Source organism: Myotis myotis, unplaced genomic scaffold (genome assembly GCF_014108235.1).
Source record: "Myotis myotis isolate mMyoMyo1 unplaced genomic scaffold, mMyoMyo1.p scaffold_m19_p_8, whole genome shotgun sequence".
Lineage (NCBI taxonomy): Eukaryota > Metazoa > Chordata > Mammalia > Chiroptera > Vespertilionidae > Myotis > Myotis myotis.
This window is the reverse complement of record NW_023416390.1, coordinates 36607602-36622359: the sequence shown is the minus strand read 5'-3', so window position 1 is coordinate 36622359 and position 14758 is coordinate 36607602. Positions and strand designations below refer to the sequence as shown.

Below are 14758 nucleotides of genomic sequence, written 5' to 3'. Positions count from 1 at the left end.
GGCCCAATCTTGCCAATTCACTTAATAACAATCATGTACGAAAACAATAAAATGGGGTTGCGTCCTTTGTTTTAAAATGTTCACCCTGTGTGTTTCTTAAACTGGGAGTTGTGCTACTGAATTCAAAATGTTCCATTTAGAAAAGTTTAATTTGAATGCTTAGCAACATGTGAGTAAATAGATGGTAATGATATAATGACTCCTGGAGCTGCACTCAACCTGGGCACTAGAATGCTGACGGGCTCAGCAGGGCATATGCACATCCCCACCCGGTGTGACATGAGTTTCTGTGGCTATCATTTCTGTGCCTGTTTGAATTTAAATTTTTATGGGTTGCCTAATCAATACTATAGATGGCTTTGCTTTTGCTATTTATGAACTTTATCTATAGGATATTGTGGTATATGTACTCTTCTCTGTCCACGCTACATTAATAAGACATCTCCATGTTGCTGCGGGTCTCTGTGGGACCCCCTTTCCCTGCTGTATAATATTCCACAGTGTGATTATACTGTACTTTACCCATCTTTGTTTGGTGCACACTTGGGTTGGTCCTAGACTTCTTACTATTGCAAAACAAGTGTTTCTGTGTCTGCTTCCCCATCTCCTGCTTGTGGATGTGCACCGAGAAGTGGAGTTGCCGGGACACAGCTTATATGAACGGTCAGCTCGATGGGCAGATTACCAAGTGGTTTTCAAAGTGCTTAAACAATTCACATTTCCTCCAGCAGTTTTCTCACAAATCCTGTGGATCCACATCCTCACCAACACATAGGCCTCTTCAACTTCGGAAGTTTGGCCAACTGCACGCATCTTGGTGTGCTTTTGACTGGCATATGGGTGATTGCTGCATTCTTTACGTTCACTGGTTCTGTGTACCTCCTCCTCCATGAAATGCCTGCTCATGAGTTTTGCTGATTTTCCTGTCAGGTTGATTATTCTTTTCTTACTGATTCATAGAGTTCTTCATATGTTCTTGAAACCAGTTTGAACCTTACATTTCACTTTCTTCCCTAAGTTCCTAATTTTTATAGAGTCAATTTGTCCACTTTTCCCCTTTTATAGTTAGTGCTTTTTTTTTTTTTCCTGGCTTATGGCATCTTTTCTTACCCCAAGGCCAAAAAAAAAAAAACCAAAAAAAATTTACCTATATTTCTCAAAGTGCATGAAAATTTTATTTCAGCTGTGGTGAAGATTTTCTCATCCTTTTAAAAGAAGTGTATAGTCCTAGCCAGTTTGGTTTAGTGGATAGAGCGTAGGCCTGTAGACTGAAAGGTCCTGGGTTCTATTCGATCAAGGGTACAAGCCCAGGTTGCGGGCTCAATACCCAGTAGGGGGGTGTGCAGGAGGCATCCAAGCAATGATTCTCTCTCATCATTGATGTCTGTCTCTCTCTCTCTCTCTCTCTCTCTCTCTTTCTCTTTCTCTTTCTCTCTCTTTCTCTTCCTCTCTGAAATCAATAAAAATACATTAAAAAAGAAAGTTTATAATTTTGGCCTTTATATGGATGTTATAATGAATTTCACATATAAAAATTTATCATGATTTTGATACATCATTTTTGTTTCACTTCATTTCCCAAGTGTTCACTGCTAGAATATGAAAATATAACTGGTTTGGTATGTTGACTCTGAATCCTGTGACCTCATTGAATTCACTTCTTAGTTCTATAGCTTCTTTTGTAGAATTGCCTTAGCACTTTCTGTGCTCACTATTGTGTCATCTTCACGGCTTCCTTTCCAGTGGACACACCCTTTATTTCCTCTTGTCCATGGCCCTGTCTGGGGTCTCCAGGACCACACTGGGAAGAGTTGGTGAGATGGACACATTTGCTCAATACTGATTATGGCAGGAAGCCAGTCATCATTAAGTATACTATTGGCTGTTGAGTTTTTCATGGGTTCCTTTATCAGGTTGAAGAAATTCTCTTCTACTCTTAGTTTATTTAATTTTTAATAATAGTTGAATTTTGTCAAATGATTTTTCTGCCTCTATTGAGGTGATCATATGGTTTCCTCCTTTATCTTCTAATATGGTGTATTACATTGATTGCTTTCCAGATGTTAAACCAGCCTGTGCTCTTGAGATAAATCCCACTTGGTCATGATGTGTTTTGCTTTTTATGTAGTACTGGGTTTAATTTAGTAACATATTGTTAAGATTTTTGTATGTATATCATGAGACTGTTATCTGTAATTCACTTTTTGTAATGTCTCTGTCTTGTTTTGGTATCACAGAAATACTGGTCTCATAAAATAAGTAGAGAAATACTCCTTCCCCCTGTGTTTTCTAAAAGAGCTTGTATAGGGTATAATTCCTTTCTTAGATGCTTGATAGAATTCGCTAGTGTTATGAAAATCTGGTCCTGATATTTTCTTTGTAGGAGGGTTTTTCATTCCAAATAAAATTTAATAGATATAGGGATATTCATATTTTCTAATTTTCCTTCTGCCAGTTCTGGTAATTTGTGTCTTTCAAGGTATTCATCTGTTTCATGTAGGTCAGTGATGGCGAACCTCTGACACGCGAACTTATTTTTTTGGTAGATTTTTCTTTGTTAAATGGTATTTAAATATATAAAATAAATATCAAAAATATAAGTCTTTGTTTTACTATGGTTGCAAATATCAAAAAATTTCTATATGTGACACGGCACCAGAGTTAAGTTAGGGTTTTTCAAAATGCTGACATGCCGAGCTCAAAAGGTTCCCCATCACTGATCTAGGTTGTCAGATATATTGGCCTAAAGTGCAATACCCCCTGTTGTCCTTTAAACATTGGTAGGGTCATTAGTGATGCCTCTTCTTTCATTCTAATATTGCCAGTTTTTCTTTTTTTCTTGATCAGTCTAGCTCGAGGTTATCTATTTCATTGACTTTTTCAAGGAACCAGATTTTGGTTTCATTGATTTTCTCTGTATATATGTTTTTTATAATTAAATTCTCTAAATGTTTATTTATTTATTTTTATTTATATACTAGAGGCCCGATGCACGAAATTCGAGCAAGGGGCTTGGCTCTCTCAGCCGTAGCGGCTGCCTCAGCCCTCGCAGCCCCACCCCAGAGGGCCCACAGATCACTATGGCACTGGGGAGGCTCACTCCAGACGCCCTGCAGCTGGAAGACCGGATGGAATTAGGGGCGCTCAGGCTGTATGTAGCCTTAGTCACTCGAGTGCCATGCCACCGAGACCAGCCGTGTGCCATTGAAGCGCCACATGGCATGCATGACCTCCTCGGGGGGCGCAGTCCATCTCTGCAAGGACACAGCAGCCCCTTCTGCACAGCAGGGCACCTGCCCAGCCCCATTACTCTGCCCACCAGGCCACAGAGCTCGGAACCCCTGCTCCCCACACAGCCTGTCCCATGGTGAAGGTGCCTTGACCTCCAGGAGGGCTGCCCAGAGGTTTCCTTTCCTTCTTCCCCTCTGTCCCCTCCACCCCCTGCACACTGTCCTCTGCTCTTCCAGGATTAGGAAGAACTCCTTGCCCCCACCCCAGTCCCCTGGCCCTCTCACCCGCCTGGCACCGGCGTCCTGTGTACCCGCCTCGGCAGCGGCAGAAGAAATCTGTGCCCAGGTCCTCGCAGGTACCCCCATTCACACAGGGGCTCCGGAAGCAGGGGGAAGGGGCTGCAAGGTCACAGGGGCCACTATCACCCATCACTTCCTCCCCACTGGCCTCTGGGCTGCACAGAGATGTCCCCTCTGTGCCGCTCTGCCTACCCCTCCACCCCTGCCACCCCGCCTGGGCCAGCCATGAGGGGCGTGTTTTTGTCTCTAGTGGCCTGCATCCACCTTACCTATCTCACAGTGCCGCCCGGAGAAGCCTGGGGGACAGTCACACTTGTATTTGCCAATGTAGTGGAAGCAGGTGCCTCCATTGTGACAGGGCCCAGAGGCACATGAGTCTGGCTTCCCTGGGAGCAGAGGGCACAGTTGGGGTCAGGTGTCATATACCCACCACCTCTGCCCCTTCCCTGGTCCCCAGATCCCAAAGCAGACATGGTGGTGGGTTGGGGGTCCTGGTTTCCACCCCCGATTCCTAGCCGATCCCAGCTGGCAGGCCGCACCGATCTCACAGTGCCTCCCGGTGAAGCGGAAAGGGCAGTTGCACTGGTATTCGCCGCCTGCTTCCTTGCAGGTGCCCCCGTTCCGGCAGGGCCCCGAGCTGCACAGGCGCGGCCGGGCTGTGGAAGGACAGAGAGAGAGGGAGACGGGTAAACAAGGGCTCACGGTACCCCCACCCATGTCTTCTCAGTCCTCAGGCACTTGTGGGCCCTGCAGGCTCTGGCCTGCTTCTCAGCCCCACGGGCCTGGCAGCAGCAGCAGGGGCCAAGCCAGTCTGTAGGTTCCCTCTCCACCTCGGGGCCTCTGCCCACCCCGCCTCTCTCCTCTGCCCCGAGCCCTTCAAACTGCATGGAGGGGACCATCCAGGGTGGGCGCTGGTCAGTACTTAGGGAAGAATAGTTACACTCTCAAGTGGCTGTGTTGTTGACATTCTCCAAGTTGGATTAGATGTAACAAAATCCTAATGAATGTTTTTCAAATCAGTGATTCTAAAAGCTATTTGAAAAAATGCTGAGCAGGACACAAAGCCTATTCTGAGGAAAGCAGTGATGACCAGGGGGCCACAGACCAGATCAAGGAACCTCTGAACCATTGGAAGGGGAGTGCATTATTCCCGGGATGACAATTTAAAAACACAATGATAATAAAATTTGGACTGTGTGACATATACAAAAATAAACTCTATGACACCAATAGCCTGAAGCAGAGTGCACCAGCTCTCCCTGCAAAGGGCCCGCTATTAATATTTGTGGCTTTCGGCCAGGTGGTCACAGGGCGACCAATGCACTGACAAATACCCTCGGGCAGGGGGAGGAGCCAGGCCACTGGCGCTGTCCGGGGTGCTGACACCCACCTTTCTCGCAGTGCCTGCCATGGAACCCACGTGGGCACTCGCACGTGTAGGAGTCATCCTGGGCCTCGCAGGAGCCTCCGTTGAAGCAGGGGTCTGAGTCGCAGGGTGAGGGCAGTGCTGTGGGGTCAGAGGGCAGCCCTGTTGCATTCTGGGCAAGAGGCTGGCAGGGCCACCCTGACACCCTGGCTAGGACCTCGGCCCCTAAAATACACTCTGCTGGGTCTTGATTCCTCACTCAGGCTCTAAGGCCCCTCCCTGGAATTTCTCTTATCCTTGATTTTCCCAGAATTCAGCCTCCCTCTTCTAAGAGCTGGGATTGAGCTCACCCACACCATCATCACACATGGTGGTGGTGGTGGGGTTTAATCACATGCTGCATTCGGCACCCGTTGACATGCTAGCAGCTAAGCTAGAGGCTTAGGAAGACACTGCATGGCACCTGCATGCGGTCAGGTGCCCTTTGGCTATCAGCCTGCTGCAGGGAAGATGGGAGGAGACCTGGCCTGTGTTAGAGGACTGCCTGCCGACTGGGTGGGGGTGCACCCACAGGTCCTCTGGTGCGCCGCAGGGAAGCTACCACTTTCCTCCCAAACACCTCCCACCCCCAGTTTGTGGGAACCATCCCAGCCCTCAGGCATGTGCACGCCCTCCACCCCTCTCACAGTGGCTGATGTTGTGGTCAGTGTGGCAGACGCACAGGTAGCTCCCGCTGTACTCCATGCAGTAGCCGCCATCGGGGCACTGGGTGTTCATGTTGCAGGGCGTGGCTGTGACTTCTGCGCGGGAGGAAGGAGCCCTGTCTCAGGTCTTCCTAGGGACCTGGTGTTCTTAACAAGGGTGGGGGTGTGCAAGACCCAGTGACCCCAACAGGAGATCAGGTTCAGGCACTTTTATTGCCAGCAGGAGCACCCTCCTGGGGTGGGGGTGGGGCCACAGAAACACTGGTGGAGGGTCTGACCTTGTGGATCCTGGTCCAGGCTGAAGCCACCTTCAAACCCTGGTTTGGAGGATAGTCAGGGGCAGGCAAGGTGTCCCCAGCTCAACTCTGGGCACCTACCAAATTCACAGAGGAGCCCAAAGAAGCCCAGGGGGCACTGGCAGAGGGTGGTATTGCCCGCGAGACATCTGCCACCATTTCGGCACTCACAGTCATCAGGGGTTCCTGCCACGGAGAGAGGAAGGAGCCTCTAATGTGGGGGTGCTAGAGGGTGGAGCCCTTTCCTGACCCTGCCCTGCTCCTGGCGACCTTCCCATAAGAGCTGCTGTGTATACCCCCACATGCTCACACATTCTCTATCCTGCTGTTTGCATGCACACCCCACGGGAGGCCCCAGCCCGGCCACACGCACTGTCCCTGCAGTCGAGGCCCATGAAGCCTTCGGGGCACTCGCACACGTAGCCCTCATCTCCGTCGACACAGGTGCCCCCGTTCTGGCAAGGGGCCGAGAGGCAGGGGTCAGGCACTGGCTGGCTTCCTGTAAGAAAGACAGTGGTCACCAGAGCAGCAGCACACATTGGTGTTTCCACCTCTGTTCCCAGTGCCAAGTGCAGTTTAAGCCGGAGGCCTATTTCCTGGGAGCTAATTTCCCGCTGCCCCTCCCCTGAGAGCCCCTCTTTGGAGCAGAATGAGAAGCAAGGATAAGAAGGGCCCATGGTGGGCACCGAAGGTCCCAGCAAGGCCGGAGGCCTCCAGATGGTTCTGCTCGAGCATCTCTTAGTAAAATACGGGGATTTTCCTGGTACCTTTCTGTTGTTGATTCTACTTTAATTTTGCTGTGGTCAGAGAACACAATCCTTTTGAATTTATTGAGCCTTATTTTATGGTGGCAGGACGGCCTGGCATGGCGAGTGCTCCCTGAGCACTGAAAAGAATGTGCGTCTGGATGCCCATCAGGCCAGGCGGCCAATGGTGCTGGGCAGGTCCATCCTTGCTGGCTTCGTTCCCGTGTCCTGAGCTGCTGGCGTGTCCTGACCTCTCCACCGACAATGATCTGTGTCTCCTAGTGGTTCTGTTAGCTTTTGCTTCATGTATCTTGATTCATGTTAATAGTATATTTAAGATTGTTGATCCTCTTGGCAAATTTCTCTCTTTGTCATTATGAAAGGTCTCTCTTTGTCCCTGGCAGTATTTCTTGTTCTACAGAGAAGCCGGGCCAGATTCCCGGGATGAGTAATGGCCAACTCTTTCCTCTTCGTTTCTTCCATGTTCAGTTTCTTCACATAGTTTCAGAATTTATCTGTTAAATTAATACATAGTAAAGTTGACTTTTGTTGGCAGTGTACTTCCATGAATTGTAACACGTGTAGATCTGTGTGACCCCGCCACACGTCCTATCACCCCCACGATGTCCCTGTTCTCTCTCTTCGGGGTCACAGATGCCCTCGGTCCACTTCACATGCAACGGACAGACCTGGCAATGTTTTATTCCCTTTACTCAGAGGTGGGTAAACTGTGGCCCACAGACCAAATCTTGCCTGCTGCCAATTTAAACACAAAGTTTCTTTGGACACTGCCTTGCCCGGTCATTTACGTGTCATCTGTGGCTGGCTGCTTTTCATTACTCTGGCAGTGTTGAAGAGCTATGACCACCTGGCCGGAAAGCCAAAAATATTAATAGCGGGCCCTTTGCAGGGAAAGCTGGTGCACTCTGCTTCAGGCTATTGGTGTCATATAGTTTATTTTTGTATATGTTACACAGTCCAAATTTTATTGTTATAATTGTGTTTTTAAATTGTCATTAAGGTGATCAAAAGATAAAAAGAAAAGTTATATCTGCTCACATATTTACTATTTCTAGAACTCTTCATTCCTTGGTGTAGGTCCAGATTTTCATCTGGTACCATTTTCTTCTATCTAAAGAGTTTCCTTTAGCATTTCTTGCAACGCAGATATGCTGGTGATGAATTCTCTCAGAGTTTTCTTTTTTTTAATTTTAAAAATATTTTTATGGATTTTAAAGAGGAAGGGAGAGGGAGAGAGAAACATCAATGTTGAGAGAGAGGACCATTGGTCGGCTGCCTCCTGCATGCCCCCTACTGGGAATCGAGCCTGCAACCTTGGCATGTGCCCTTGACTGGAATCAAACCCGGGACCCTTCAGTCTGCAGGCCGACGCTCTATCCACTGAGCCAAACCAGCTAGGGCTCAGAGTTTTCTCTGTTGGAAAATCTTTATTTCACCTGCATCTTTGAAAGTAGGTTGACAGTGTTTTCCTTTCTGCCCCACAGTCTGGCCTGCACGTCCCCGTTCCTCTGTTTGGATTCTGTTTTTTCCTCTGGCTGCTTTTAAGATTTTCTCTTTGTCACCGGTTTTCAGCAAGCTGACTGTGGTGTGGCTTCATGTGATTTCCTTAATGCTTTTCTTGGACATGTGGGTCTTAGTTTTCATCAAATGTAGCGAATGTTTCTTCATATATTTTCTGTGCCCCCAGCACTCCCTCCTCCTGGAACTCCAAACGCACCACTAATCACTGAGAGCTGGTCCTAGCCTTACTCTGCCTGTGCTGCGTGTGGAGCTGTTCCGTTTCTCTCTTCAAGTTCTCATATGTTTCCTTCTCCACTGTCTACCTACTGTGAATATGGTCCAGTGCAGTTTTAAAATTCAGATACTATATTTTTCTTTTCTTTTTTTTAAAAAAACGTTATTGCTGGGAGTATTACAGATGTCCCCTTTTTTTCTGCCCATTACCCCCTTCCACCCGGTTCCCGCCCCACCCCAGGCCTTCACCACCCTATTGTCTGTGTCCATAGGTAATGCATATGCATATGAGTTCTTTGGTTCATGTCTTTCTACCCTCCTCTCCCTCTTCCTTCTGAGGTTCGTCAGTCTGTTCCATGTTTCCATGCCTCAGGTTCTATTTTATTCATCAGTTTATTTTGTTCATTAGATTCCTTGTTCATTTATTTGATTTTTAGATTCAGTTGTTTATAGATATGTATTCATTATCATTTTATTGTTTATATTTTGATCCTCCTTCCCCTCCTCCTCCTCCTCCTCCTCCTCCTCCTCCTCCTCCTCCTTCTCCTCCTTCTCCTTTCTGTATACCCTTCAACATTTCTTGTAATACTGGTTTGCTGGTGAGGAATTCCTTTAGCTTTTTCTTGTCTCAGACGTTCTTTATCTGACCTTCAATTCTGAATGATAGCTTTGCTGGGTAGAAAAATCTTGGTTGTAGGTCCTTGCTATTCATCACTTGAATATTTCTTGCCACTCCCTTCTGGCCTGAAATGTTTTTGTTGAGAAATCAGTTGACAATCATATGGTGCTCCCTTGTAGGTAACTAACTGCTTTTCTCTTGCTGCTTTTTTTCTCTTTGTCTTTTGCTCTTGGCATTTTAATTATGATGTGTCCTGGTGTGGGCCTCCTTGGGTTCCACTTGTTTGGGACTCTCTGCACTTCCTGGATTTGTAAGTCTATTTCTTTCACCAGGTAGGGGAAGTTTTCTGTCATTATTTCTTCAAAAAGGTTTTCAATATCTTGCTCTCTCTCTTCTCCTTCTGGCACCCCCATAATGCAAATGTTAGTACGCTTGAAATTGTCCCGGAGGCTCCTTACACTATCTTCATATTTTTGGATTCTTTTTTCTCTTCTGATTAGGTGTTCTTTGCTTCCTCATATCCCAAATTATTGATTTGATTCTCAGAATCCTCTGCTCTACTGTTGAATCCCTGTAAATTATTTTTTATTTCAGTTAGTGTATGTTTAACTTCTGACTGGTCCTTTTTCATGTCTTTGACATTCTCACTAAGATCCTTGGAAGTCTCTTGAAAATTCTTGAGTAACCTTATAACCATGGTTTTTAACTATGTATCCAGTAGTTTGTCTGGCTTTCTAGTTCTTGACAGTAAGGGGGAAATTCTCAGCACAGCTAATCTTGCTTGGCAAGGAGCAGGAGGCCAGACTCTCTCTCTCACTCTCTTTAAATAATCTCCAAATTTTGGCCAACTTCTTGCTGGATCTGATTAGAATGTCAAGGTTTGTACCTTGTAATGTGGCTAATGAGCTGATATCAGGAATAGAATGTCAGTTCTGTTGTTTCTTCCTGCTTGCTTTCCTTTGCTTTATTGTTTTGTATAAAATGTGGTTTCTTATTTCGCGTAGCATAATATTCTCCAAGTCCCGCCTTGCTGTCTCAAAGGGTCAGAGAAAGACAAGTATCACATCATCTCACTCATATGTGGAATGAACAAAATAAACTAATGAACAAAATAGATCCAGAGACACAGAGCATGGAATAGACTATTGAATCTCAGGGAAGGGGTGTGTGTGTGAGTGAGTGGGTGGGATGAGATCAACCAAGGAACTTGTATGCATATATGCATAACCCATGGACACAGACAATAGTGTGGTGAAGGCCTAGGGTGGGAGGTGAGGGCAGGCTAGAAGGGGTCAATGGGGAAAAAACGGAATATATGTAATACTTTCAACAATAAAAATTATTTTAAAATGCGGTTTCTTTGCAAAATCTTTTGAAATCACTTATGTTTTCTGACTTGCATTTAGTTAAACACGCTGATATTTAGATTAAAATCTGGACAAGGAGAACCGTGACATACACAGTGATTTAAAGCAACCAAACCGGTAAGAGTGCCTCCCTTCCCCCCCCCTCCCCCCCGCACTGCACAGCCTCACCCTCTTCTGAGGACACAGTGACCCATGGCAGGCACAGCATCCATCTGCATCTTACTTGTGCCCAAATATAATTTCCTCCTTAAGTTTTTAGACTCAAAGTAAATCGGACTAGATTGTCCTGAGTGTCTCCTGGGGAGAAGCTGTTCCTGCTGTGTGCACAGCTGTCCTGGCACAGGGGCCGAGGCCGCTGGAGGATAGGGCGATGCCTTGAATGAAAGCCCTGTATTTAATCTGTGGGTTGTCACATTTAGTTGGTCTTTTAATTGATCTGAGTCATAACCAGCATTTAAAACAACATGAAATAGAGTGGAAACTAGCAGATCTCATCCCCAGTAATAAAGGTCAGTGTTCTTTCAGACTCCCACAGTGGTTCCCTCGCCTGGTGAGGGGTCTGGGGCACAAGGCAGTATGTTAAAAAGTCAGTGCTCTCCCCGAGAGTGGTCACCATCCCTGCATATAATCAGGAGACCAGGCCAAGAGGAGAACTGATTTGCTCGGTCTCACATAGCACGTGGGTGGACCAGCCAAGACCAGTTTCCCCACAGAGGCTCAGGGGACCGGCCAGAGTAGAAGACAGGGGTGGGGCTAAGCCAGACAGTGATGGAAAGAGGCCAGTGACCCCGAAAGCACTATCACCTTTGAGGGGTTACATGGCCATTACCTGCCTCGCAGCGTGGTCCCTCGAAGGGCCCTGTGCACAGACAGGTGAAGTTCCCCACAAGGTCGACACATGAGGCTCCGTTCAGGCAGGGGCTGGAGCCGCATTCGTCCACGTCTGTGGGCAGTGGAGGTAGGAGCTGGGCTTCCAGCCAGCCTTTGACCACAGCTCCACATTTGGCCAGGAGTAGCCCCGCCCTTCCCGGCCCCGCCCCACCCCTGTCTGTCCCATGCCCTCTCCGCGCCCCCCTCCCCACCTTTCCGGAGTGCAGGCCACTCACCTGTCTCACAGGCGTTGCCCGTGTAGCCCACTGGGCACTCGCACACCGCGGAGCCGCTGACCACCTGGCACCGGCCGCCATTCACACACTCTTTGGTGTTACATGGAGATGGTGCTACAAGTGCAGAGGGTAGAAGTCCTGGAGTCCTGGCTGCAGTGCCCCTGGGGCCTGTCAGGTGGTGGGGGGTCCTGACCAGGGCATTCCTCATCTACCGGCTGCTGAAAGCTCATCTGCTGAAAGCTGCTGTATAGAGTTTTGTTCAGCAGAGGGTGTGCGTGCTGGATGGGGGCTTCGCTGAGCTGACTCAGAGCCGGACTCTGGGGCACTGGCTGAGAGATTCTTTCCAGCCAGGTGGGTGGATACTGCCTGTGATGGAGACTTAAAGGGTGTGCAGTTCCCAGGGGTGCAGAAGGGGCCTCAATGGTCCTGGGGGGTTGACATGTTGCTGCAGGGACATCGTGTAAGGCACTCAGTCCCCACCTCTGTCCACCCTCCCACCCACCCTTCACTGGGGATTCAGTCTTCCTGACTCCCTGGTGGTCACTGACAGCAGATCCAGTGATTGGGAGACACTGCTTTGCCCCTGCTACATTGCCTGTCTCCAGGCAACTCGTTACAAGGACCAGATACATCCTGGATGAATGAGCAGCCCTCTCTGGAGTGGTGGGGTGCGGGGGGGCGGGGAGGAAAGGGAGGGAGGAAAGCAAGGGGAAGGCCCCACCCCCCTAGATGTGGAGGTGCTTTGGTGGCTAAAGTCCTGGGCAGCGTAGATGGGAGCACAGCTCTGAGCGAGCCTGTGACCACTCAAAGCCAGGGGTGTCTCAAGAAGGACCCCAACCCATACCCGGGCTGTGGGAGCTCTGGGGGTTGGAGAGAAACAGCTTCCATTCCTGCCAGAGCAGCTGGGGTTCAGGGTTCCAGGCTACAGGCAGGAAGAAGGTAGCGGGTGTTGGTCCTCCTCCCCACACCCCCACATTCTCTTCAAACCGGTTCTGGGGTGAGAGGGCTCGATGGCTCCTACCACACCAGGCCCAGCCACCAGTATGGCTCTGACACGGGCCCAGTTGGGAACTGGGCACTGGCCGGTTCCAAGGCCTCCTCCCTGGTCTAAACACCAGGGCTCAGGAGGCCCCAGTGCTGTGGTCAGTGCTCCTGCCCTGGACCCTCAGGCCTCTCTGGTGACCCTTGCCTGGGGCCAAGCCCTCTGTGGCGTGGCTGACCTGACGGTTCCCCCAGGCCGCCCACCACTCCTTGGGCAGGACCACCCAGCCACCCTGCAGCCAGCAGAACTCAGGGGCCCAGGTGGTTTCCTCTTACCTGTCTCACAGGTGGGTCCTCCGAAGCCAGCTGGGCACTGGCAGCTGAAGCTGTTGACGCTGTGGGTGCAGGTCCCACCATTCTGACATGGGTGGGAAGCACACTCATCCACATCTGAAAAACAGGTGGGCTGGGGCCTCAGTGGAGGAACCAGGTTGGGAGGATCTGCCACGCCTGGGAGGAGTGGGGAGGGGACAGCAAACCTGGCCTTCCTGGGCCTCACCCTGGGGCAGTGGCTCAGAGGGGCAGCTGTCACACCTGTCAGGAAGCCACTGTGTTTGGCGCCCCCAGTGGTGCCCCCACCACAGGGACAGAGACCCTTGACCTTGGGCACTTAGGGCCACTGGCTGCACTTCCAGGGTTCCTTCAGAGCCCGTGCAGCCCAGTGGGTGGGGCCACGAGTGAACTCACCCAGTTGGCACCTCCTCCCTGTGAATCCAGAGAGGCAGGAGCAGGTGTAGGAGGGGTTGCCTGTGACACAGTCGTCAATGCACTTCCCACCGTTGAGGCATGGGCGCAAAGCCAGGCACACGGAGGCTGCAGACACAGGAGGAGCAGAGCAGTCATCCCTCCATCCTCCCAGACCTAAAGGTTCCATCTCCAAGGAATGACTGTGTCGCCCTCTGGCGGCAAAGCGTCCAGGGTTTTTCTTCCCAGGTCTGCGCAAGGGTGCCCAGTGCCCCTGACGTCTGTCCTCTGCCTGTGTCTCCCCTGGATGTTGTTTCCTAAGCTGTGACCCTGGCTGCCGGTGAAGGGCAGGCTTTCGCACCCCTGACACCCACAGCACCTTCATATTCCATTAATCTATCAGCTTCCAAATTTGTCCAAGGTACTAAGAAGACAGGGACCTGAGGACTCCCAGCAACATGGGGAGACACGAGTGCTCCTCGTGGACAAGGGGATCCCTATGTGGAAACCACAGGTGGTGTGGGGAGCCCCTCAGACGCTCTGGCAGGTGCAGTCTGGCCCCGGCGCTGCCTCAGACAGTTACATAATTCGGGCATGCCCCGTGCCCTCCGTTCCCCGTGTGCAACACCAGGTCTGTGCTCAGAGATGTTGAAACTGGTGCTTCCTGGCCAGGGTGGGGGTGCCTCCTGGAGTTGCTCAGGGCCACACAACACTGCCCTGCCCAGTCTTCTAGGAAAGGCAGCATGTAGAGCCCTCTGGAGAATCAAGGCTGCTGACATTTGTGGTTAATCAGCACAGATTGGCAGGTTATGGCTGCGTCCTGCTGTAACTCGAGTTACTGAGGGCCCCAGAGAGCTGGCATGGTGTCAGGGGTGGGAGGGGGCACTCCGGGAAGTACCCTGGGCCCAGAACGCCATCAAGGCTGTGGGACTGCACCTTTCCATCACTTAGCTACATGTCACTCAGTCTGCGCTTTGGCTGCACGGTGGCATGTGGCAGCTGACTGCACGAGCCCTGTCTCTGGACCAGCCTTGCTCAGGAGCTAGAGTTCCCGGTGTAGACGCACTGCCTCTCAGGTGTGAACCGACCCTTCCTGGTAAAGCTGAAGTGTGTAATCCCAGCACTAACCCACACTGGCTCCGTCTCCTGGGCTTGCAGTGGGGTGGGGACAGCAGGGGGCTGGTCCTCCCCGCAGCACTGCTCCCAGGGCCTCTGCAGTAGTTTGGAGGGCCCAGTGTGCCTGCTCCATCTGCTCCCAGAGGCCTGGGACAGAGAGCGAGGCACCTCTACCTGGAAAAGGGATCCACAAAGGACTGTGGGCCCTTTTCTGAGGACCCCACTCCTCAGGGTCACAGCCTGCAGCCTCTGCAGAGGAGCATGGACCTGCCCACACCTGCACCCATACGTGTTCATCCACCTGTCCCCACTTGTACTGACACCCACTCACACCAGTCCACACCTGCACCCATACCCTACTCTTCAACCACAACCCAAGCCCCTGAGGCACCACTGACCAGAGCCCCCCTGGGGCTGCAGGAGAGCCT

The 14758-nt window shown here is 50.3% G+C and overlaps 1 protein-coding gene across 3 annotated transcripts in view; it reads right to left on the bottom strand.

The window, feature by feature from the left end:
- SNED1 (sushi, nidogen and EGF like domains 1) overlaps window positions 1-14758 on the bottom strand; it is a 56090-nt gene that overhangs the window by 21762 nt on the left and 19570 nt on the right. For 2 of the 3 annotated variants that reach the window (XM_036318944.1, XM_036318946.1), the window contains 11 exons: window positions 13218-13343; window positions 12807-12920; window positions 11490-11603; window positions 11213-11326; window positions 6270-6395; window positions 5978-6082; window positions 5583-5696; window positions 4921-5037; window positions 4070-4186; window positions 3800-3916; window positions 3516-3629 (listed from right to left, as the gene is read on the bottom strand). In XM_036318944.1, the coding sequence (XP_036174837.1) occupies window positions 3516-3629; window positions 3800-3916; window positions 4070-4186; window positions 4921-5037; window positions 5583-5696; window positions 5978-6082; window positions 6270-6395; window positions 11213-11326; window positions 11490-11603; window positions 12807-12920; window positions 13218-13343 (1278 nt within the window). The remainder of the gene's footprint in view (window positions 1-3515; window positions 3630-3799; window positions 3917-4069; window positions 4187-4920; window positions 5038-5582; window positions 5697-5977; window positions 6083-6269; window positions 6396-11212; window positions 11327-11489; window positions 11604-12806; window positions 12921-13217; window positions 13344-14758) is intronic. The other variant, XM_036318945.1, reaches the window with a different exon arrangement.